Raw genomic sequence first — 24,990 nt, 5'->3', positions numbered from 1 at the left:
CTGCTTCTGTGCACGTGCACTGGACTCTGTTGGCTGCTTTTGTACCTTAAGTCCAACCCCTTATGAGGAACACATTGCATAATTTCACAGTTTAATTTCAAACGTCAACGTTGACACGCCCTTTAGATTATCTCAGTCTAGTCTTGGCAGTTATTTTTCTGCCACTACAAAACTGCATTTGTATGGGTGCGCATGTGCAGATAGCTCATGCGCAGCCCCGCATACGGTCAGTAAGTACCCATGGACGTTTTCATTACAATGAGGAAAGCATACGCATAATCCCTGCAGTGCGCTGCGAAGAAGCAGACTCACGACTCCGAGTCCCTGCGTCGCTTTGATTAATCAGCTACCCCGCCAACCCACCGGAAGAATAACAACGAACGCAAAGATTGCGAACGCACGGTATTGGCGCTCACTCTACATGCTCGCGCATCGCGCCTTTTGACTGAGCAGAGCCAGCAGCCCGCCTCTCTCGAGGAAAAAAAAAAAATCTCCACCCAAGACCTGCAAAAATATTCTTCCCCCTTTCCCTCCAATCAGCACGTGTCTTGAAAGAAAAAGCGCACCTCGATGGTACCCTGATGTACAGGACAAGGACACCCAGAAAAGAGGTCAGAATCAGGAAAAAGTACAGGAAGAGATATCAGGCTGGCCAGGAATTATATGAGCACTAATGTTGAGCTGCTTTTCTCAAACGGCGTCAAGTAAAAAATTTTGCAGACGTTGAGAGTGGACGAGCTCCTCAGAATGGACAGGAAAAACTCGCAGCGGCACTGTCCAAGCTGGAGCCATCAAGACAGGAGAAGAAATAGTGCCCTAATTTTGCAATTTTAAGAAACGGCAGTTTTGAATTTCTACAAGGAGTTTTTATATGAAGACAGCTAGTTACTTTCTTTCCAAGGCTACAGTGTTTATAGTGTTGTTGCATATCTCGTTATGCTTTTTCCTGTGAATAAAAACAGCTCTGTTTTTAGTAAATCCTCCTGTTTGCTTAATTCGGGGCTTTTTAAGGAAAGGACAGCACTTTAGGCTGCATTTGAGCTTGAAGCTTGTTTTTGCATGGCTATGGCTGTTATAAACATCTGAGCAATTGGGTTCCAGAAATAAAACAAGCCTTCTTTATTTAAGCATCTCGAGATTTGAAATTTTGCTACAAAACGTTTTTTTTTTTTTTCTGCTACAAAACCTCAAGTATTTACTACAAAATGCAATTTTTCCTGCTACAAAACTTCTGCTACAAACTGCAATTTCTTCTGCTACAAAAGCTGCTATGAGAAGCCAGTTGCCAGTTCCACCACTATGTAGGGGCTTGTGAACGGTACTTTTTCCAAACCAGATCAAATATGATTAGCATGGCTAAAACCCAGATTTGTATGTCAATTGAAGATTTGTTTAATACTTTTGCAAATAAAAAAGTATTCATACAAAATGAGCAATCATATGAAAGATTGAAGTACCTGTAGTGGAGGCATGATGTCATAACTTATGGTTTAAAGCTCTAGCTGTTGAAAGACAACACTAATCTCCACTAACGGGTCACAGCATGTAGCCAGTATGGTAATTTTGTGACCATCAAGTTGCACATATAGGAAAATTACCTTTTGCTAGTGATGATGAAAGAGAAACTAGAGCATGGCTCAAGAGCCAGGACATAAGCAGATGACAGCTACATATGAGCCATGGTCTCCGAGATCAAGCCTCACAACAAAGTTTGCTGAACTTGCCTGAGCCTTGCTGTTATCCAGTCCAAGTGGCAATGTATGAGCATTAAGGATGCCATCACATTAAAGGACTTAGTCATGGCCCCGAACTCTTTACCCCACATGTACTGAGCATGGCATAATCATGTTCACCTGACATAAATATATATGACAAGCTTTATTTGAACCTCATACCAATTATTTGAAAGTTATTCAAAACATTAAGAGCATTCTCAATTCATTTCCAATAATTTTGATGATTCACTATCTTTTTTGTTCGAACGATCAAATTGTCCGCTGTTAGAAATTTTGAACTTTTGCAAATCTCTAGTAAACTGCCTTCTTTCTGGGTATTAACCTAAAGAATCAAGACTGGAAAACAAGGAGGCTTCACTCTATGAGAAATGCAGTTGCAGAAATTTCACAATGCCCTTGTCAATGAGTCTCTCATTTTCATAAACTGTGCATGACAGTTTCATTATCCATAATGCATATCTGCATATTATTAGTTTTATTCATGCGATACATTTGAGTGGAATGTAATTCAAAGTTTAGGCATTTTTATTTCATTCCTTTTCTGTGATAAAGGCTTGTGATGTCTACATATACAGAATGTTCTATGGTTCAAGTTTGACAAATTTGGAACAAAAGAATAAAATTTTAGCAATTGGCAAAATAATCAAACATACTTACGAGCATCCACAACTTTTTCCAAGAAATTTTGAGACATATTTTAATAATATGCATATCTAAATGTTTGCAAACAATAAATTGGTCAGAACACCACAATTGTTAACTACGAAAGCTTGGCGCTTTGTGGTTAGCAATTTTGGTAATTGAACATTTGTTTATCCTAGCTGTCAGTCATTCACTTAATATAAAAAATACGAAGAGAATTCAAGACAACCATCTGTCACCCTTTGTTCAGCCTTATCTGAAATTACCCAGATGCATAATAGGTGTCCACTCAGAGCTCCTGAAGACATTTGGGTTTGATGTAGTGAAAAGGAGTGCTGAGTGAGCGAACAGTAAGCAGCGCTGTTGATTATTAGTAGTTGTTTAATTGTATGTTTATTTATACATTTATACTTCCCCCATGGCACTGGCTCAAGGCTGAAAGGGAAACAGTGACAGAAGATGGAAGCAGAGTTAAAAAACAGGCTAATTTCTTAGTAGGATATGTGCTGAAAAAGTTCAACAACACTATGCTTTGTGTGGTTCACATTGTACACCATAGTATTACTGCAAAGTGTGGTTGGTGGACTTTCCTGCACATGTAACATCTAAAGAACAAACTGTTAGTATAGATGTCAGTTTATTGGGAAATTTATCGGGCTCTAGTGTTTTCCCACTCATTATTTTAGCACTTTACTAAAACAAAAATGAAAGGATTTGCATACTGCTACCTCTTACGTTACAGTTAAGAGAGCAGTGCAAACTTGTCTCATCTTCTGATAGACCGTTTGCAGAACTCTGTAAGTCAGCTTTCCCACATAGCAAAATCCATTTTATCATGGTGGCATGACTGGCCTAAGGGCTTAAGTTGGGAGCAGCACTACAGAATATTTGGCACAGCTGCGTGTCACCTTTCCACCATAATGCAGCCTTCCATGTGCAAAACATTGGCCTGGCAGAGCTGTGCTTAATCCCTTTATTAACAGCTACACACAGGAAGAGCGTGCAAGAAAGGTGTACAGAGTTATTCTATGCACAATTTCTGCCTGCAGTGTAGGTTTGGCCACCATGGTGAAGGGGCTTTTGCTGTGCAAAGAAGCTGACTTCCAAAGTCCTTGCAAAGAGTCTATTAAAGTGCATTCTTCTCCTTTTCTTTCAGGCACTGTGGGAGGACCTATGTGTAGTTCTCAGTCAAAGGTGTGCACTTTCCCACATCAGTTCAATGCAGCCAAGTGCCCCTTTGTAAGTGCACTGCTGTTTGGCATCATGGTTGCATTGTGCAAATTGTTTATCCAGCATGGGCATGTCTTTATTGCATATGTTTTGTAGGTCCTAATGCTTTCATGTTATGCTAAAAAGTTCCATTTCTCTGTACTTGCATGCATATTTGTTCTTTTTTTTCTCATCAAAGAAACATCCATTATTTATGGATGTATATTTCTTTTTGAACTGCCCTTCTACACGACTTAAATCCATCTGGGCTCTAAAGTTTGGCAGTGTACATAACATTCTCTGACAGCAGCTGCTAAGGGCTCTGCAGGCCAACTGTTGTATGCACTGCAGCCCTGCTGCATTTTTTTATTGCTTATGAGCAAGGCATTGATATCGCACTGTGAAAGCCAATTTTGTGTTGTCTTCAATGCAAGCTGCCATTTGCCTGGGATCTTCGTGGCAAAGGAGCAAAAGTGATGGATATCACTCCGCTGCTCTCCTCCTTAGAAATGTACCTGCACTTGAGTCTGCTCAGACAACAGGACAAAAGGCTGCATATTCTTGACAGCCTGTGTCTGGGCTTATGTGTGTCTTATTGGTAAGGTCCACCTGGATAGTATTCTCTTTAGTTGCAGAGAAAGGGGGAAATGTTTGATCATTATGTCCCATGGCAAGGGCATCCCTGATACAGCATTCATTGTAAAGAGAAAATAAATAAATAATGTCTCTTGAAACTTTTATGCAACCCACCTCTAATATTTGCAAAACTTTAGCTGTTATGGGGGAGTTGTAAAACTAATATTAGTTTATGCAACCCACCTCTAATATTTGCAAACACATTTACTTGCTGGTGAATACCATCAATGGTCATGCTAACATGATTTCTTATCACTGCCAGGGAATGACATCCTTCATCCTATCACTCTGCTTGAAGAACTTTGGATAGTGCTTTGCAAAAAAAGCTTTTCAATAGGGTTGAAAAGTTCTAACTACACTCCTAAATTTTGTTAATGTGGGTCCAAAGCTGTTGTAGATTTGTAACTGATACAGCATTCATTGTAAAGAGAAAATAAATAAATAATGTCTCTTGAAACTTTTATGCAACCCACCTCTAATATTTGCAAAACTTTAGCTGTTATGGGGGAGTACAGTGGGTATGTACTGATCACACATTTACTTGCTGGTGAATACCATCAATGGTCATGCTAACATGATTTCTTATCACTGCCAGGGAATGACATCCTTCATCCTATCACTCTGCTTGAAGAACTTTGGATAGTGCTTTGCAAAAAAAGCTTTTCAATAGGGTTGAAAAGTTCTAACTACACTCCTAAATTTTGTTAATGGGGGTCCAAAGCTGTTGTAGATTTGTAACTTATGCCGCAATAGCAGCAGCAATATTCATGTATGTGAACCAGCTGTTCATAAATGTTGTATGATATAGTAAAGTATATTTGGGTTAACGTCCCAAACCGACATCGGTTATGAGGTTCGTCATAGTGGACGGCTCGGGTGAATTCAGCCGCCTGGGGCTCTTTAACGTGTGCTGACATTGCACAGTGCGTGGGCTCCTTGCGTTTCGCCTCCATTGAAACATGGTTGCTACAGCCGATATCAAGCCCACATCCTTGGGATCACGTCATTATTATTGTGGAGACATACAGAGCATAGCTTTTTTGTAAATTTCTATTCTTTAGTCGCATGTTTCAGAGTTAAATATTATGTTCGGAAGCTAATTTAGCTGCTTTAGAAACAGGTCCAACTTTCTTAAATGTCGTTTTTAATTGTGAAGCAAGTGTAGAATATTGTAAGGTACTGGGCTCAACATATTGATTGGAATGGCTTAACTTTCCAACTCAGCCAAAGGTTTTGCTTTAAATGTTTGTCCTCCACTTACACTGAACAGTTAAGGTCCCATAGAATGCCAGTTTAGTGCATTTTTGGCAACAAATTAAAAACTACAAGCGTCTTGAGGAAATATTTGTGGATATAATTATTGTTATGATTCAGTCTGACAGCATGCAAAAAAAAATTATGTTCATAAACAACTTCCCTTTAGAAGAAATGCGCTCATCCAGAATTTCTGGGTGTGTTCGACACAGTAGTTCACTCTTTGGGATAGTTTTCAATAGAAGTGAAATTTGCTTCCTAAAGTACCCTGACGTGCTCAGAGAAAAATTATCACACACCACGGTGCAGGCAAAATATATGGCATGCCAAGTATTGGTGCTCTTTGTAGCCAAGCTTGTTGCTATGTTTTAAAGAAACGTGGGGGGAGGCATTAAAATTGATTAAAATTGGCTTTAGAATAGTCATAATAAAAGCTTTGGGTATGAAATATGCTAGCAATCTTCTAAATGGATGGAGCTTGTATTAATGCCAAAACTAGATGGAATTTCATTCAGTATTGATTCTTTCTTTCTTATTTTCTTTCTTTCAGTATTGATTCTTTCTTAAGTACCTTAAATGTACTGGGTGCAGAGTCCTAGAATTTTGTATGAGAGTAGAAATGGTCATGTTACAAAACCACAACTAGCATCTAATGCACTTTAGGCAAAAAGAAAAGATTTATCATTCATTTTTATTGGGTTTTAGCACAATAATGTTGCCACTCAAATTTTTTTTAGTCATGAAAATGCATGCTGACTTAGGCTATTTAATCTAACCCTGGTCATGTAAAAGGCATTGTTTATCAGCTGTGGAAAGTTTTGTTTACTTACGCCTCATAGTTTTGTCGGAAAAGGTATGTAAACCTCCAAAAATGCTGTTTTGAGAAAAATGCTAGTAAAGCCGCTGAAGCCTTCTACTTTTCCACTCGATGTCCCTGCAGAAAGAAATCAAGTGAGCATTTTTTATGTTGCAAATACTTAAGTATAATGCATTTTCTGAAAGCTAATGAAGTGCTCTATTAGCAAGCTGCCAAACATAAATATTCATTTTTTTACAAAAAAGGAGAAATCCAATGAAAACTGCTAAAAGCTAAAGGTCTGAAACAATTTTTTTTTTGTGGTGTTTGTAGGACACCTGGGGAAGGCCAGACACTTATCTACATTTGTGGATTTGATGTGCAGTGTTGATGTACCCAGTATTTGAATGGTTTAGGAGGTCTTTACCTCATTAAGTGAAACCACGTTTCTTTATGGTAGCATAAAGCCACCAGTGACATCTCAATTCCAAGAGAATATTGTAAACAATATTAATGACTGTGTTTATGTGAGAGGGGAAAGGGCCATGAAGCAGTGTCCTCACGATTTATGTGATGAGAATGTTATCCTGTCAACTTCCAAAGTGCTAGCATATTGTGTGTGACTACTTTAAGTTTTTTTTTCATAAAGGGCTTCTCATGAGTACTCTTGATTATATGCCAAAGGTATAAAATAGCTTTTCTTCTGAACAGATAGCTAAGGGCTTTGTGGCCATCGCTAAGCAACAGCAGTGGTCTATTCAGGCTACTGACAAGTGCAGCTCAGCATCTTATTCAGAGAATGTGCTCTGAGCTTCAAACGAGACAAAAAAAAAGTTCCTTAAATTGTATGTAGAATTTAAACTTTTCTATTCCATCATTGTGGATTGTCAGCAAGAATAGTTTTTGCTTACAGTAATGGTAAGGTTAAGAGCTTACTTATAACCACTCGTAACTTGCATACAGATTTGTGTATATGGCAAACCTGATATAGCTTGTCAATGTATGCAGTCAAATTCTAGTAGTTGCATGTTTCGTCTTTTGTTTAACAATGTATATTTCATGCGTGTTGCTTCATTTGTTAATGCAATGCTTTCAGATGCTTTCCTTCCCCATGCTAATTGGTACTGGCTGAAATGGTGCTTGAAATAACTCCTAACTGCAAGGTAACTACAAGTAATTGCATTTTGTGTGTATGAAGAATAGCTTTGCAATTGCGTATGATAGGCTGCACCTTTGATGACCCAGTCAAGAGAGACAAATTGTAGCTATCTCCAAATGGTTAAAACATGGCTGGACTAGTAGGTCCTGTGTTTATAGTATTCTGCATGTTTCCTTTCACTGTGTCTCATCTTGTTTTAATGTCTCTCTTAAAAAAGAAAAGAACGCTTAGAATTAATAAGAAACTAATTGAGAACCAATTGGAACAAAATTGGCTTAATAGGCTTTGTGTTTTTGGAAGTTTGGATTGCTGTCTTTTGATTGGTAGGAAGTGTGACTCCTCTTTTCCTGTTAAATGTTACAATGTTAATGCTTATAGTGCTGCAAAATTCAGTAAATAGTACTTTTAATGGTTGTATAAATCAGGTAAGAAAATGAGTTTTGATGATTGAGGTTTCTTAAGTGAAAGTGAAGTTAAAATTGAGGCATCAAGTGAAACATGATTATATATACTTCTTGTACTGTGTGCATATATTAGCTTGAAAAGAGAACAGGGGGGATTTCTTAAGCATCTATGTTGATTGGTAATTCTAGAAATTTCTACAACACGCACAAATGTCTGTAGAAAATTTATTCACAAATTGGTAACACTTACGTGACACGCAGTTGCATTCAGATTTAGGTATCCTATAGCTGCAGTAGACCGTTGAAAAAGTTAGTTCGCCCTCTGTGTTTTCAATTTATTTCAAAGTCATTATATATTCATCTGCATTTTCATTTGAGGGAATAATGTCTCTAACAAGAACATAGTGTGAAGATGAGGACAAGAAAGGCTAGGACATGATGGATGGTACTCTTGGCACTGAAAGAAATGAAACTGAATTTCACTTCATTCAGCTGCAAATGTGGTGCCCATTCTGCCTTAACATTTGTCATCCTTGTCTTTATGTTATGTTTTGTTTGAAACTATATGTCTGGCCAAATCGCTCATCTGTCTACGTTACCATATGCTGCAACGAAAGCAAATTTAAGTTGACATGTATTGATAGATTACTGCATTCTGAAGAAATAGACAATGCTTTCACTGATAATAGAGCTACTATAATCTGGAAACGGTAAAAAAATTAGATGCAGGAGTTGCTAGCTGTGGTCAATTTTGCAAGTAAACTGTGGTGCATCAGGTGCAGTTTATTTAAGGGCTTGGATTCCACAGGCTACGCTATTCACGTCAAAAAATAGGAATCATGCAGTGACTGAATGCAGTTTTCCTTGGCAATTAATGCATCTTTTGGTGGTGTACCGACGCCAGTATGCCAAGAAAGAGCAAATTGATTTTCACTGAGAGTGAAAATTGAAGTTATTCTAATTGTCTCTTTCATTCAGTCAAAAAAAAAAAAGAATAAAAGGTTTTCATTAGTTCTTCCCAATAGAAATGCTGTGTATTTGAAAGCAGTGGATTTAGATCTGCTGAGAACATTCATTTGGCTTAAGTGCAACTCATTTGAATGTGCTGCCATATTGGCGCCTGCTTCATCCGATATCTATGCACCTCTAAATAGAAAGCTTCTTAGGCAATTGAGAATTTGATTAGCTTCAGGTGGTATATTAGCTAAGATCGGCTGGTTTGTTCTGGAACAGTCTTAGTTGGAAATTGGTAGTTTGATTTGAATACTAAGCTAGCTACACTTGGTCTGATTTGAATGCCAAGTTAGCTACATTTGGTCTGAGTTACAGGGCTATATTGAAGCAGCAGGTTCAGTTCCTCTCTGGAATGTGAGGCTAGCTGAGCTGGAAGTAATTGGGAACGGCATTTCCTATTGGAGACTGTGGGAGCAAAAGATTTAACTGTGATCGGTTTGGTTTGGTTCGGTTCGGGAGGTTTAACGTCCCAAAGGGACTCGGGCTATGCGAGATGCCATAGTGGAGGGCTCGAAATTCTCTGTCCTATCTCCCTCCTTTTTTCCTGATTGTGTGCACGCTGCTGATACAAATGAACCACCTAGGGTTCTTTAAGTTTGATAGGAAGCATTCTAAGTGGCAAGAACAACTCCATTCAATTATTGTTCTTGGTAAAAATTTATTCCCTGACTATGTTGATGTTTTTCCTCCAGAAAAATTTGCTTTTATCACTGACGTTATTGGGTTTAAAGATCTGCCCCTCAGCTGATAGAAAGCAGTGGCATCCTTACCAAAAAGGGCATGCTGCCACCATTTGAAAAGAAGGATAGTTTAGAGTAGTCTTTGGGATCCATGCCTTGAAATCTGGAAATCTGTATCTGCACACTAGGCACATACGTATCTAAGAAAAGGGGGGAGGGGAAGCACATGGGCCACCTCGAAGTCGAGCTTGGACCCCGTTCTCAATTTTTTAAGTTCTTGTCAGGGAAGCACCATCTAGAATTTGTGCCCCCTCTCCCCCTTCCCCCAGAGCCACTCCTGAAAGATACAAATTCTGGTTATGTGCCTGCAACGCTCACATTATTTACTTGCAGAAATAGCCGGTGACAGTGACACCTGTATTTCAGATTTTTAGAATTTTCTAGTTTATGAAACTAAGAGGTCAGTAGAGTGCAGTATTGAAAATGTTTATTTTTTTAAGCATACCATGACTTTAGTAAGCTATATTAACTTATTAACTAAATATCTCATTTTCCCTATAAAATGTTTTTTCTTTTCTCTTTGTTGTTATGGACTCATCTATTGAAAATCATGTAGTAGCTGCTATCTGTAGTGAATTCTGAGATGATCAGTCATGACGTTAGTGTTAGTATATATTGTGCTTGCACAGCAGGGCATCGCCGCATTGCCTGGTTTGCGCAGTGTAAATTTCTTCACAAGACAGTGAAGTGAATAAACTATGTTCGAAGCCTCCTAGGCACAAGAACAAAGCTACTTGATTCTGCTAACTTAAGAAAAAGCATTTCCTTCATTTGTCTCCTTGACTGCACTTGAAGGTTATTGGGTTGTTAGTACTAACTTACCCTTGCCTCATGCCATCTTGCTAGGCTTGTGCGTGGCCAAGTGACTGTTTGCCTGTCAGATGCTGCATTTTTGTGCAGTACAGTGCATTACTTCCCCTACATTGCTAGAAATGATGTTGCCGCCTCATCCAGAAGGCAGCACAAAATGCAGGAGCATCACAGAATAATGGCCTATTGTGAGAAACACAGTGTGTGTGATTCTTTGAGCCTGGCTATGAGACCACTCAAACATGATGCTGCAAGTAAAACATAAAGACTGAAAACGTATTGGTGAGCCTTTACTACAGGAGCATAAAAGAAGCATGGCTATTTCAGGGCGAGAAAATTGCTACTTAAAATATTTATTGACAGGCACCTTTTGTTCAGAAAGTTACCACTTTGGCTAACAAAAAAATGTCTGATGTCATGCGGAGCACCAAACTCTATTTGAATTTCAGTTTTCTGGCCGTAATTGTGAGCAAAGCTAAGTCTACTTGAGTGTATCAGCCGAGGACAAAATACTGCATAAATTGTTGGTGTTAAATGACTAATATGTCTCATTGTCATAGCTAAAATGTGGTATTTGTTGGGGCACACCAGGTAGAAAATAAAAATTTGTTTCTGAATTCAATCCTGGGACTAGCGGTGTCCATCCTTACTGGGTTGTAACTAAACAGGACTAGTCTAGCTGGCACCTATTCTTAACTGGGACCATGCACCCATTTTACCTGGAATCATCGAATTTGGAAACACTCTAACTCAAGCGTGTTATGTTTGGAACAAGCTTACCTGGAATCTATGTTAAATGCAGAAGGTGCAGTAAGCTACTTTAGCTGGCCTCAATTTGATTTTCACCTGACTTTTGTGCTCATAAATTGTAATTTTGTCAGACTGCAGCATTCAAACAAGTATGTCATCATAGTCTTTTGCTGCAAGAAATCTAGAATAATGTGAGCTTACTGCATGAATGAAGGAGAGTATTTGCTTTTGCTTTGGGCAGTATGTTCATATATGTTTTAACAATTAAGGTTTAAAAGGAGTATTTCAGGGTAGTAGAGTTGCTGTGAGCTGCAATGTATTCTTGTTTCTTGAGGCAGGCACTCCCAACAGTGAAGCACTGTTTTGCACAGGAAGGCATTCTCTTGTTGTGAAAGTCCACTGAAGCTACATAAGAGATATTTTATTGGCCATATTTATAGGATAGTTGTTTCTGTTATACAAGTAAGAACTGCAGTGGGAAATATGCAGTATTGGTCTGCAGTATCAGCGTTTGTCCCTTGTCTTTCTCCTTTAGTCCTGTCTTTAATTTTACGCTGCCAAAATATGCACTCTACTGGTCTTCTAAGTTTGAGCACTTCAGTGGTAATAAAAGCCCGAAGGTACTGAAAAGAAAAGAGGAAACTTCTTTGTGAAGTATGTTCGTCAAATTGATAGCGTGTGTGATTTAGCTGAGGCAACAAAGTAAATGTTTTTTGAAATTTATTTCTGGGCCACCGGCATGACTGTGAAGTGTTGAATTTTTCTCCATGACAGCCTGGCTCTGCAAATGCTGTGGAGGCTGCCCATTTAACCTCAGCTCACCTCATCAGTTCTGGAAGCAACAGCAAGGAGCATGGCATTTGCAGTGCTGGCAAGCTTCTCCGGTCCCAGTCTACTTGTGCACAGGATGGGCACAACCTGTCTGACTATGACAATTGGTTAGGTGTTCGAGACCCGTGCAATGTGCATGTGAAATCCTGGAAGAGCAGTAGCACTCATTCAGTGGTGAGCTGTCCACCTGTGCTGCTCCCCAAGATGCTTGTGGCACGTGAGCCAACCTCAAGCTCGGACAGCGAGATGAATTTTGGAAGCCTGCGCTCACTGATGTCATGCTTCACTCTAGGCTCCCACCGAAAGAAGAAGCGCAGGAAGAAAAAGAAGAAGAGTCACCGGCTGGTGATTGTCACAGGTTCTGGCAACGGCAACTGCTGCTACTCTGGTGGTAATGTAGCATCTGCGCAATCGAGAACAGCTGCACATTTGTGTGAAGGGAAACACAGTGCTCAGCACAGTGCTAAAGAGCTCGAAGCCAAGGAAATGTCTTGTGTCCCCAGCAAGTCCAAAGCCATCTGGAGGTACTCTCTGCAAGAGCAAGACATGCTGAGAAGTGAAGCATCTTCCAAGGAGCCGGTTGCTTTTCACCGTACAGAGCAAAGGTTGCCTCCGAAGCTCCCACCCAAGACTTCCACCAGAAAAAAGCGGCTAGCACCACAGCCACCTGATGGCACTGTCACCCCAGCAGGCACACTGCCAAGGAGTTCACCAGTGGCTCTCCCTAGTGGCTCTTCGGCACACAGCACTGATAGTTTAAGCCTCACACGACGAAGGTCTCACAAAAAGCCAGCACCACAGCCACCCGGATGTGATACGTGGCACTCAATAACCAGGTCAGAGACTCTGCCAGGTGGGATTCAAAAGGGGGTGTACGCTAATGAAAACACTGAGGAAAATAAGGCAATGGCTACCTTGAAAGTAAAGCCACTCCCAGTGGATGGTCTTGGAATGTCTGGCAGCTGTCTTGTTCAACCTTACCCTCTTAAAATTCAACTTAGTCAAGAAGTCCCGGAAAAGCAAGATTTTGGTAAAAATTTAGTCAGCCTGGTAATTAAACCTGACCTTCCTGTTAAAACTATTCCAAGCTCCAATCTTAATATAGATGAGAATAAAGTTGCAACTGCAGGAGTTAGCATCTCTACCAAAAGTAGGGACCTCAGTGACCACAAGGGCAGCAAGGCATTTGATGAGGCGAAAAAACCAGCACTTGCAAAGACAGTGGTTGCAGATAATGAAAAAAGAGACACCTACAAGCATCAAGCCTTTGATCGTGAAATAAGGTCATCCACTCTGCCCTCTACAAGGCAGTGTTCTCCTATTTTGGAAGAAGAAGAACCATATGCCACCACTGCTGTATGGGGAGAATTGAACAATTTGGAATCTGTTTTGAAGCGCAACTCAAACGTTTTTGAGCTTTTGGATGCCTTTAGCAAACTTGAATTAAACTCTGATGAAACTCCAAAGGACAATGAGCCCGAATCACCAAAGCACCAAAAGAAGCAAGTGAAATCACTGAAGTCTCTTTTTCATAAACATCCAGCAGATGCTAGTAAAGTTGTCTCTACTAAGTGGACATATACACCGATGGAAGCCAAAAAAGAAAATTTTTTTTTAGCCACAAAACCTACATTTCCCATTACTTCAAGACCTGAAGAGTATGGAAGCACTAATTCTAAGTTGGAAAACACTGATGTTCCAAGCTCATTGTGTTCTGAGACACAGGGCATGAAAAAGTCACCGTCCAAATTGCCCTTGAATGCACCATTGGCATCTTGTCGAATGAATCTCAAGCCTGTAAGTCACTCACCTGACTTTGGCAACGTGTTTTGCAAGCTTCGTTCACAAGCAAGTGGCTCTTCTGGAAATCCGCCTTGGGTATGTTGCCTGTTTTGAAGCATGTATGCCTGAAAAATTGAGGGGCTAACGTTTATTTCCTTCAGTGGTTTTCACATTGTGTGGTGTGCAACTTTTGTGACGAAGGCCTAACATGTTGGGCAAGGATTGGTCAGGAAATACATGTGCCAAAGTTCTTCAATTATTACATGGAGGAAAATCATACTTTATTTGCCAGGCTGTATGAAAATATGCTTGAACATAGGTAAATTGCTTTTATTTCATTTGTTTTCACTGTTTCATTTAACTTCTGTTTAGGTTGACAGGCACTTGTGGCTGTGAACAGCTTTAAAGGGCAACTCCAAAGAAATTTCGAGCATTTTTTGTTGACTATAGTGTTATATTTTGATTTTCATAATAATGAAGGAGGAAAGTTACAAAATGGCAAGAACTAGGAAATGGAAACTGAAATTTAAACAAACTGTAATGTCAGGATAAATAAAAGTATGACATCATGGATGCTGTCTCAAAACCGTTCATGCACACTCTGAATAGCTAGACTGGCTATTTTCATATGAATATATTGCTCTGAAATGACCAAAAAGAAGCTAAACATTTTTTTTTGGTAAACATGGAGTGATTATTGGTGGACATGCAGCTCATGACCTCGTGCACTCAAGGTTACCCTTAAAAGTTGCCTTGAGGTCACATGCTGCTCAGCTGTGAAATTTGGTACAAAGGGGTCAGAAGAGGACCTACTGTGTAAGCTCTAATATAATACTATATTGTGGTCAAAAAAACCCCCAAGGTGTCCTTTGAGGGTGCCAGAATATATAAAATAATTGTGCTGCTGGTAGTTTCGTGCAATATTTTCAAGCAGTTCGATGACCCTTGACAGTGTTTTCTTCTTGCACTCCAGTTTCTATACATTGCTTTGTGCTTGAAGGCTGTCTGAATAGTAGACAAGTGACTGCTACTTGTCTACTGATGCTACTTGTCTTACTCATGTTATGACGTACCATTAATGTTTATTTTATTTTTAAGTTGATGTTCAGTATATTTGAATATCACTTTGCCAAATAATTTAGCATAACATGATTGGGATGCCCTTGTCTTTGTTTGCTGTTCTTCATACTTGTAGCTGCATTTTGAAGCATGTGCTATGAACCATATTTAGTTTCCTTCAAAATAATTTTACCGTTTCTTTAATGCATGATCACCCAAATATTTCTGCGTTCATCCAGGGTGTCAGAACTTTTGTAAAATAACTTTTGGTATCTAATGACAGAATTTTGCTTTGCTCACTATGCAAGTGAGCATGCTTTTATTTACTTCCATTCATCACTGGCATTGCATGTTCTAAAAAATGTAAGTCAGATTTGTTTATGCTCCTTTCTGTCATTTTTGGCATAAATTCCAGAAACAGGACATGTTCAATGTTTTATTTGATATTGGAAGCCAGTTTCCCCTAGATACTTTTACTTTGGAAAATTTAGTTTCCTGACCTAAGTTAAATGCTAACAGGAATTGATGCCATTAAAACTTTTGAGTTGATAGATATATTGAGTGATATGTGTCGTGAATGTGTATCAAAAGTGATAAAGCTTGATTTTATAGCCATGAGCTGTATTTTACGCTTGCCTTAGTAAACATCCTGTGTATAAACAAGGTCACTTTGGATGTTTGGTAGGCTGGAGTACAGCTATTGGTCACAATGTCGACCTGCAGCTATGACATACTAAACGTGTTAGAGTGTGTGTAGTGGTCCATATAGCTTGTTCATACATTTATTTGGATCTTTATTTTTTCATATATGGCTTTGACATAATTGCGTCCTTAATGGTGAAAACTGAAAGAGAAGTATAGTTAGGATGAATATTAACAATTGTTATATTGATGCGTGTAAATATGATATTGAAGTGAGGGTAGGAACCCTCTCTTGTCTAAAACTGTATGCTTAAATAATACCAGAGTTCTAAATGACATTTTCAGATACACTTTGAAGATATTTGGTGTACAGCACTTTCTTCCAACTTTTGTGATTATCCATGCATACAATACAAGTGTATATGTATATTATGCATGTAAAATGCCTATGCGTAATATGCGTGAGGTGTCGGTGAATGAAATAATGGCTGACTTACAATGTTTTGTGTAATATTTGCTTCTGCCTTTCTGCAGCTACTAGACATTAATACTGAGTATCTGATTTGCACTATGCAAGGCCTCCCGCGCACATTGAGAGGGGAGAAAATGGAGCATGTACAGCATCATTTGGAAATATTCTTTTTCTTTGCAGAAGAATCAGCTGCAAGCTCTGAAAGTGACGCCAGACGAGCCAAGACCAAGCACCTTGGAGCTGCTGCCAGTCGTGGATGCTAAAAATAAAACTTCCGGAGGGGAGAAAGAAGGCTGGGGAAGCCTCCTTGGTGGAAGTGCCTCGTGTTCAGTGGTGGCTGCCACAGCTGGCTTCCCACCCGAAGCGATGGCAGGCAAGGCCTCGCCTGCATCTTCGCCCTCAGCTCTTTCAAGTACTCATACAAGCCCAGGTGAATTTTCTTCTTTCCCTTTGTTTTACTTGCATTCCTGGTGTTTGCCTGAAGCTTTGTGTGGGATACAGATGAAATACTTATGGGTAGCTTTTTTTGGAATGGAAGAAGGCTGTTGCTTGGGTGTGCTTGTCTTTGTGTGACATATCTTGTGGGATTTATTGCTAATTTTACTGCACTCGTTTGAAGTGAATTTGATAATTGTGGCCCTGCGTAGGAGTTGGATTTCAGGCAGTGACAGAGCAAATTAAGTTTTTGGTTAAAGCCACATAACGGTGCATGATTTATTTAATCCCAGGTGGATAACTTGATATCTCAAAGGCAATTTGAATGAAGTGAAATCTGAATGTGGCCGGGTGCTACTCCAGTTTTCATTTGTTGGTAAAGGAAGGGGGTTTTTTAAGGTGGCTTATGTTCAACCTGCTCTTTGTGAAACTTAAGAAGTTACTTTTGACATTGTCATAATACAGAAAATTTTTACTACTGGAGCATTACGAACATCTTTTCTTTAGTTCTTGTACCTTGGAAAATTTTTGTAAATATGTGATTATTTAACTGAAAACGAAAATGAAGTTATTGAGAGTGATGTGTGATATTTTATTTTTTAGGAAGGCAGCGGCCACCTGCACATCCAAATTCCCCAACTGCTCTTATGCAAGCAAAATTACCAGCTCTTTTCCGACAGCTTGAAGATGCAATTAGCAAAGGGGAACATGACCGAGCTGCTATTTTGGCAAGAGAGCTGGCGATGTACAAAGTGTCATGCTCTTTGAGACGGGTCCGGAAAGTGACACCAGATCCTAAGCAGTTGACGTGAGTGTAATATTTGTTGGTTTTCCTTTGAGCATTCTTTCAGAAGGTAGTAATTTAGTATCTTCGTGTTTTGCGCAGACAGATAAGCTGAAAAATTTTGAAACTGCAAAAGAAGCTATGCTTTATTGAAGCTGGTGATTTCCAGACTATTCTGTTTTATTCAAATATAACTGAACAGTAGTTTTAATAACCTTTTTACCATGCAAGGACAGTCAGTTGTGTAAGCATTCATTGTTGCCCGGTAAGTTCTGTCGTTATTATACCTGCTGTTTCTTTTGTGCTTACAGATTGAAAATGTATGTGGAAGACAGGAAGTCTCACGTTGGTCCCATTTCACTGCCAGTTTACCCAGAGATGACCCTCAGCAATCTGAAGAAAAAGGTTGGCATATTTTTGTGGAATTTTTTGCTCATGTTTGTGGTGACCAAACGTGCTTATTGTAGTTTGAGTCACATAGGCTGCCTGGATTAGATTGCTTAACACCTTGAATTATTCACCACCCATCTTTTTACAGTCAGTTTAATCTGAAATGTATGTCGCTGTGCATATATTGGGATGCTTACTAATGGTTTTCTTTCTCCTGCTAGCTCTAAAAGGGCTAATTTTAATTTTGGATTTATTTTGTGTTCACTTTCAGACATACGTGCGGAATGGTTGCCATTTGCAGCTTTAGACGTCTTAAGATCTGGAAGTTAAAGTTAGTCTTTGTTCTCCTTGGAGGTGTTAAATTTGGAGGAGATTATAAATAACTTTATGCACTTTATGTGTCATCATGCATCTTAACCTTGTCAAGCATGGGGTTTTGCATTTCATTTTATTAAGATGTAGGAGTGGCAGTGAGAGGATTAAAATTTAAACCTGCACAGTTTCAGGCTTTGAATGCGTACAACCTCAACACTTGCTCAGTTGTATAATTCTGCTAGTGCAAAATTAAATCATTTTTTGTTTCTAATTGATCATGCCGACATGACTGTTTTCTCATTTCACTTTTCTAATAGCTATGCTTAATTGTCTTATCTTTTTTTGTTGTTTCTCTTTAGTAAAATGTAGGTTTATATCTCCACTTCAAGCGGACAGATAATTTGGGATCAAACTTGTGCCACTTGATTGCATTCCCATGCTTTATCATTGTGGTGTTCTGCTATTAACCACAAGGTTCTTTGTTCAACTCTGGCCACAGTGGCCACATTTTGGCAGAGACGACGAAATGTAAAGGTGCTTGTGTCTCAAAATTTCAGTGTGTATACACGTTTGGCCTACCAGCTTCAAGTGCAGGCAAATGGACGGTGGTGCACTTATGCGTCATATTTTTGCATGCTGGATGCTACCAGACTATTTAGCAAACCATAGAGAATATTTTTATCTTTTGCTAATGGGCCTGCTTGGTGTTGTGTACACATGACAAGTCCAGGTCATTGGTTTGAAGCACACAGTTTTGGCAGAAAAAAAAGGGAATTTGAAAAGTTGTTCAGCTCTTTGGCCTTTTTTATCAGTCGGCTGTCCCAGCTTACACCTTGGAGCAATTTTCAATTCTAATGAAAGCTTTCCTGTACATTGAAAGAGTCTGAAGTACAGATATATATCACACCTCAGGCCTTTTTATGAATTTGTTAGTACGAGTATTTAAACCATTTTTGGACAAAACCTGTGGTCAATTAAAACAGCTTCAAAGTGTCATCATTTAGTTTCCAGAGCAATTCTGAGTGCAATTTTACCATTTTTGTGCATCTTAGACATGTGTGCAGCTTACGACATGCAAGTGTTTAAAAATACCCAGGTGTCAAAATTAACGAATGCCGTGTTCTTCACAGCAAAGTGCCTTGCAGCCAACAGTTAAAGGGACACTAAAGACATCCAAAGATGCTATGAAAATCTAATAAACTACATTTGGGGACACTGTCGCCGCATATCTGGCAGCAAAAAATCGAATAATTGCTGAGATATTGCGATAAGAAGTTGAGGTTTTTTCTTGTTCCCGCCGGTCGAATTCGAACTGTGCCCTCCGACTACGTAGTCGGAGTTGAGTGACGCACACTATGACGTAACCGGAGACTCCGTGATATCTAGCGAGCCGGCGCGGCCCGCGGCGTCGCATCCCTCAAGGGCCAACATGGCAACAGCGTACTCGCAATGACGGCCACAGCCGAAATAAATAAAACGATGAAGAGAGTAATTTACCGAGCGATGGGCCCATACAGGAAGAAAAAAAAAACATAAAGCGCTTGTAATGCACAATACTTTACATATTTCTCAAACTTTTGCGCTCCTTGCACTGTGTATAAACAAACCGAGCCCTCGGTCATCGCAACGCTTCCCGACATGTTTACATACAAATAAGATTTAGTTACCAGCAAAATAGTGTCCTCGCTGCTGCGCTTGTCAGTTTTGAAGCTTCGTCGCACTTTTTTCCTTCAAGGTTTGTGCTACAGTTCCGTGTTCAGCGAAAATTACGTCCACGGTAGCAGAGCATGACCGAAGAGCCGGCGCCACTAAATTTGCCAGCGCTGTGAAATTCCACATGTTAAAATGGATCCAGTGCACAATATAGTGCGCATAGGCATCCAGAACATTAGTTGCAAGTCATGCGAGCAGGCAGCATGCTCCGATGGTCAAGAAGTTGTAATTTTTAGACTGGCAGCAGAAACATTTTATTGTTAATGGGGCCATGACGTAAAGATCAAAAATATTTCCACGGTTCCTGTGGCGCGGCGTAGCCGAGCGCTTAGCACCGTGCGTTACGGAGCAAGCAGTGGCGAGTTCGAATCTTACCGCTACTGGCGTTTTTTTTGTTTTCTACAAATCGATTTTTATTTTACCTTTTGTAATGTATTTCTGGTGCTTCGTTATTTTTAGTTTTTACTTTTTACCTGAAGCCCTTTTTTTCGCCGGGCGACGAGCGCAATATATCGACGCTCTCCTTGGTATGAGCGGCAAGTATGCCTCTTTTGTTTACGACGCCTGCAAATTGCACGTTGAAGGTCTTGTTGATGCAGTATGTTGGTCAGATGTGCCATGATTTAGTGAACAATTGAATGATAATGCGTTTTTCCTTCGGTACTTAGCATATGTATGCTTTTCGTGGCGTACGTAGCTCCAGTCGAGCGGTCAAGTCGCAGTCGAAGCGGCGACGGCGGCGTTATGTTGGCGCAGAGGTGTGAACGAAGGAGCGTGTCGGCGGCAGCGGATTGCGCTCGCTCGCGCCTCCGAATGCTCAAATGGGAACCAGCAAGGCGCATCTGCTGCTCCAAGCTCATAATTTAGGCGCTGCAGGACCAAACAAACTATCCGAGTGCGCACGAAATGCCTGAGCCGGAACATAACCAAAACTGAATGGGCGCCTGTGGCGCCTCCAAGTATATTTTTGTATTTGCCTTGCAACGTTTACGTTGTCTTTTCGCCGTCGTTTACGTATGATAAAAGCGTGTAATTATATTCGAGACAAAACCTACGACCGCATTCAAACGGGCAACGTAATTCGCATTTGTCAGCCTCCGTGATCCCTAGCACGTCACGTGATTTGTAGTTGCGTGTTTCGGCTGTGGCGGCGATACCTGTATTTCTGTTCTTCCTCTTTACTACCTTATAACAGCTCCGTTTTCAGTAAGAGTGGATTTTTTGAAATCAGGAATTGGCATTCTATCGATGCAAGCCCACTTCAGTTTTCTCTTTAGTGTCCCTTTAAGATTTGGCACATACAGTTTTTATTTTACAAACATGCATTAGTGTTATTAACACTTCATGCTTTGCAGGTCGAGGCTGAGTACAACATTCCTGTGAGAGTTCAGCGTTGGATACTGGGCAAGAACTTGGCTGCTGATGACGAGGCCACTCTGGAGCAGTTTGGTGTGAACCACAGTGCTTGCCCTGTATTCCTTTATCTGGTGAGCCCAGCAGAGGCGCTGAAGGCTGAAGAGGTCCTCCAAAACAGCTCCTGGAAGCCGCTAGATAGTGTTGCTAGTAGCACTGACGAAGTGGATGAGTTGGCACCAACAGTACTCAGGCGGGCTCCAGCTGACGCATCGAGCACATTGGATGCCCTTTTGAATGACCAGGCAGCAGGTGAGAGCTGGATCCTGTGGCATGGTAACCTTGCTACAAGCACAGTGCTTTGAAATTAACTAAGTTGGGCCCCAGACTTACTGGGCTGTGAAATTTCACTTTAATCACAAGCTCTTTGGTGCAGTGAGGCTGACTTTGTGCACGAAAGTCCTCTCCCTATCAGGTGCTGATCCACAAGCCCATTCAAAAGCATTTTGGTGTCTTCGTCGACGAGTTGTGGTGGTGTAATTGTGCATAAATATGGCAGTGTAGCAACTCAGTGGCTTTGCTTGGTTTGGCCTCTCTAGTGAACCCAGTTTGGTAGTGTCAGGAAGAATGCATATACACAGAGTTCTATATTTGGGGGCCAAATTAAATAAAAATTGCTGTGCGCAAATTACTGTCCTAGTGGAGAGCACACATTGTTTGTAAGATAGTGTATTATATTCTGTGTTATTTAAGATGTAACTTATCATCAGTACCTGCTTGCATTATCTGGAATTGAAGAGAAACTGCCGTTGACCTTGTGTACAGCTGTCGCAGCTAAACGCGAGCTAAGCAGCTGATCCAGCCGGCTGCTCCACCTGCCAGATGGAGAAGCAACTGAAAGACTGAGTGGATGGGCGAGTTGGGCACTTTTTTTGAAGGTTACTGTCATATTTTTGTAGTGCTTTAGTTAGAGGAGCGATGGCTCTTCCTCTTGACTTCCGTCATATCAATAAGATGAAATGGCATCTTCAAGGAACCACATAACCTACCCACCCGCCAAGCTAAGCTGTCGATTGCTTCTCCGACTGGCAGGGGGCACAGCCCATTGTTTTGGCTGCTCAGCCAGCCTTTCTGAAAACTGCACTAGTAGGCAACACCTGTTTCTCTTTAATTACAGAAAATTCAGGTAAGCAACAAATTTAAATTATTCTCAAAGGATGTAGGTCATAATAATTATCTAGTGAGTGATGTTTGTTCTTGTATTGTCCAGTGTGTATAGTTAGCACATAGAAATTAGTGTGGCTCAAAATACTGAAGTCCCTACATGTTCCCACATGCACATTTTCCCGATTCTGCGGTGTATGAGGGACACTGCAAGGGAGTTGTCTCACCAAAAAGACTTACCTTGGCTGCGGATTTTGAGTCGAACAAAATATTTGTGCAACCATTAGTACTGACATGAAGGGAAAACTGACCGCCGTGAATTCTGAAGCCTGTGTCAACTACCACCTGCCACGGTTAGTACATGGAAGAGTCGCCTCACACTTTTCAGGGTTGACAGGGGGCAAAATGGCGAGAAGAAAGCTCCCCTTTTCCCTCTTTTAGGGGGAATGTGTGCTCCTCGGGCAGAGGAGAGGAAGTGACGCTTCGCGGATAAAGGCACGCTTTACCTTGGTTAAATCAGCCTGCCATGACATTTGAATTCACGTTACCTTTATGCCATGGGCAGGAGCTGCCAACTCGGGTCGCTCCTTTCATATGGAAGGGTGATATCAGAATCAACCTGCCAGAACGTTTTTCATTCTCGTTACCCCTACAGCATGCAGGCACATCCATACGGCTTGGTTGAAGCGTGACTTTATATGTGGGCTGGTAGCTTACGCTCTCGAGGATGAGCTTAATGCTGTTTCGTTATGAAACGAATGGAAGGCACGGTACTAATAAGTCGAACCCGAATATATCGAACTCGAAGGGGACCACGAAATAGTTCGATATATCAATAATTCGATATTCAGAAATCGGCTTGTGACGGCACTTACAATGCGGAAAAATGATACCGTATTTGTCGTGTAATTAACCCACTCCCATAATGAACCCACCCTTCACTTTTGCGCCCGAGAATTAAAAAAAAAATGTTAAGGCCAGCTCGCATGCAAGCAATTGAGCGATCTCAGCGACAGAGCGAAAAATTTGCAACTTGTTGGAACTGCGTCCCTCTCGCCGCTCGAGCCACTGCGACAGCTCAAAACAAGGTTTCTGTGTCGCCGCGGTAGAAATCGCGAGCATTTTCACTTGCATATCGATGGCGCGCGCCACTCCGTTTCGGTCGTCTCATGCACAGCTCATTTCTTGGCAGCGTGCCAAGATGCTGCGCAGCGATAATGTCACGGTGTGTTCATCTTTTGATAGCTCCTGCGGTGTCGGGGAGCGAACTTCGCAGAGTGTCCGTGATGGCTTGATTGCGATTACACAAGTCTGGTTCGATTTATCACGCCGCGCTTGGGGCGGGCGTAGTCCACTGCCACAAAATCATTGGAAAGCGTGATAGCTAAATGCTATTTGAAGCGAAGAAATGCTAAAAGCCAGTGCCATGATCATAGCTGACCGCATGCTTTCGTTGATTCATACATGCAAGGATAGACCCAAGAAGTAAATAAGAGACTCCCGCAAAGAAAAGAAAGAAAGAAACTGCCGCTTCTTAATGTCCACAGGCGCCATAGCTACGTCAGCCGCCGCGCGCAGAGGGTTCGCAACACACGCTGGAGAAACCGCCCGACGTTCTGTCAAAACGGGCTGATCTGGCTCGGCGCATGCGTAATGCGTGCTACTGCGAACAAAGGCTGGGAGAGAGGAAGGAGAGAGATAGCTCGGCAAAAGAATGGGCACACCCTTGCGCTTCGCTCTATCACTTTTTTCCCCTCTCGTTCTCACCGGTTCTCTCTGGTTCACTCACCCACATGGCTTGCAAACGTCACATGCTGGCGCGCGGGAAACAGATGCGCACGTCTTTGGGGAATGGGCGTGGCGCTGCCCTAGACCAGCCATCGCCGAACTGTCCCCCTCTCATTCCTTCCGCGCGAGGCTTGAAAACGTCACGCGGCAAACGGCCGAGGGTGATGCGATCGTCTTTGGGGAAGGCACACTTTCCAGTGCGTGGGGCGGAGTTCGATTCCACTGCTTGGGGCGGAGTTCGAGATATCGAACGACCGGTGAAATTGAGTTTGATATATGACGCGGCTTTCCTATACTTTTACTTGGGATTTTTAAGGGGATATTCCATGAGTTCGATATAACCAAAATTCAATATATCCGGGTTCGACTGTATCATGCGGCTGACAGCACCAAGGGGCATATTATTTAACTTTCACTAAACTGCTAAGCGAACGTGGCTCCAAATAATTATTCACTCAATTGGTTAGTGTCCCCACTGATTGGGCGTGATAGGGGAATAATGTAGCAGGTTAAAGAAGCTTCTGCCATTGCTTTCGCAATTCAACTAGGGTTAACCAGAGCTAAACCACCCCTAATCATACCAGTTGAGAAACTCTGCTTCAAAAAAATGACAAGTTTTTGTGTGCATTTTTCGGGTGCTTATGAATTGTCACGCCATCTAGAAGCGGTCAATAGAAGCTTTCTGCTATTGCCGTCCTTGCAATTTGGAAATCACTTTTTTCTTTGTTCTTTTTCATCTTAATTAACTCTGTGGCTGTTATATCCAAGAATTTTTGCTACTTCAAGCCTCCAACTAATTTTATTTTCCCAGGTGATTGCGCATTTATCAAAAATCTGAAAATTTGCAACTTAGACGCAGTTTCCTTTAATGGCCGTGGGTGCTGCCACTATTCGTAGACACCCGGATTTTGACCAATCACAACTGCTTTTTTTTGGTACGTGGGTCGTATGAGAAGTTTCACAACTGGTAGTATTGATAAGACACACGGCACAGTGCCAGTAGTATGGATTAGCACCCTGTTCTCATGCTGTTTTCTTTTTTTTTGCCGAAATTAAATTTTGAAATGTAATATAGCGATAGCAATGCAGTGGCAGTTGTGTACAGAAGTAAA

At 41.0% G+C, this 24,990-nt stretch overlaps 1 protein-coding gene across 10 annotated transcripts in view; it reads left to right on the top strand.

The window, feature by feature from the left end:
- LOC146205878 (ranBP-type and C3HC4-type zinc finger-containing protein 1-like) overlaps positions 1–24,990 on the top strand; it is a 56,939-nt gene that overhangs the window by 11,231 nt on the left and 20,718 nt on the right. For 5 of the 10 annotated variants that reach the window (XM_084590540.1, XM_084590538.1, XM_084590539.1 and 2 more), the window contains 6 exons: positions 3,535–3,617; positions 11,925–13,859; positions 16,117–16,366; positions 16,975–17,179; positions 17,467–17,560; positions 20,929–21,238. In XM_084590540.1, coding sequence (XP_084446666.1) covers positions 3,552–3,617; positions 11,925–13,859; positions 16,117–16,366; positions 16,975–17,179; positions 17,467–17,560; positions 20,929–21,238 — 2,860 coding nt within the window. In that variant the 5' untranslated portion in view covers positions 3,535–3,551. Of the gene's footprint in view, positions 1–3,534; positions 3,618–4,048; positions 4,186–7,369; positions 7,437–11,924; positions 13,860–16,116; positions 16,367–16,974; positions 17,180–17,466; positions 17,561–20,928; positions 21,239–24,990 lie in introns of those variants that run through there. The other 5 variants (XM_084590542.1, XM_084590541.1, XM_084590543.1 and 2 more) reach the window with 5 other exon arrangements.

The sequence above is a fragment of the Amblyomma maculatum genome, chromosome 1 (genome assembly GCF_055883805.1).
Source record: "Amblyomma maculatum isolate TAMU_Amacu chromosome 1, ASM5588380v1, whole genome shotgun sequence".
NCBI lineage: Eukaryota > Metazoa > Arthropoda > Arachnida > Ixodida > Ixodidae > Amblyomma > Amblyomma maculatum.
Note: the sequence above shows the minus strand (reverse complement) of the source record. Positions and strands in the feature narration are given on the sequence as shown.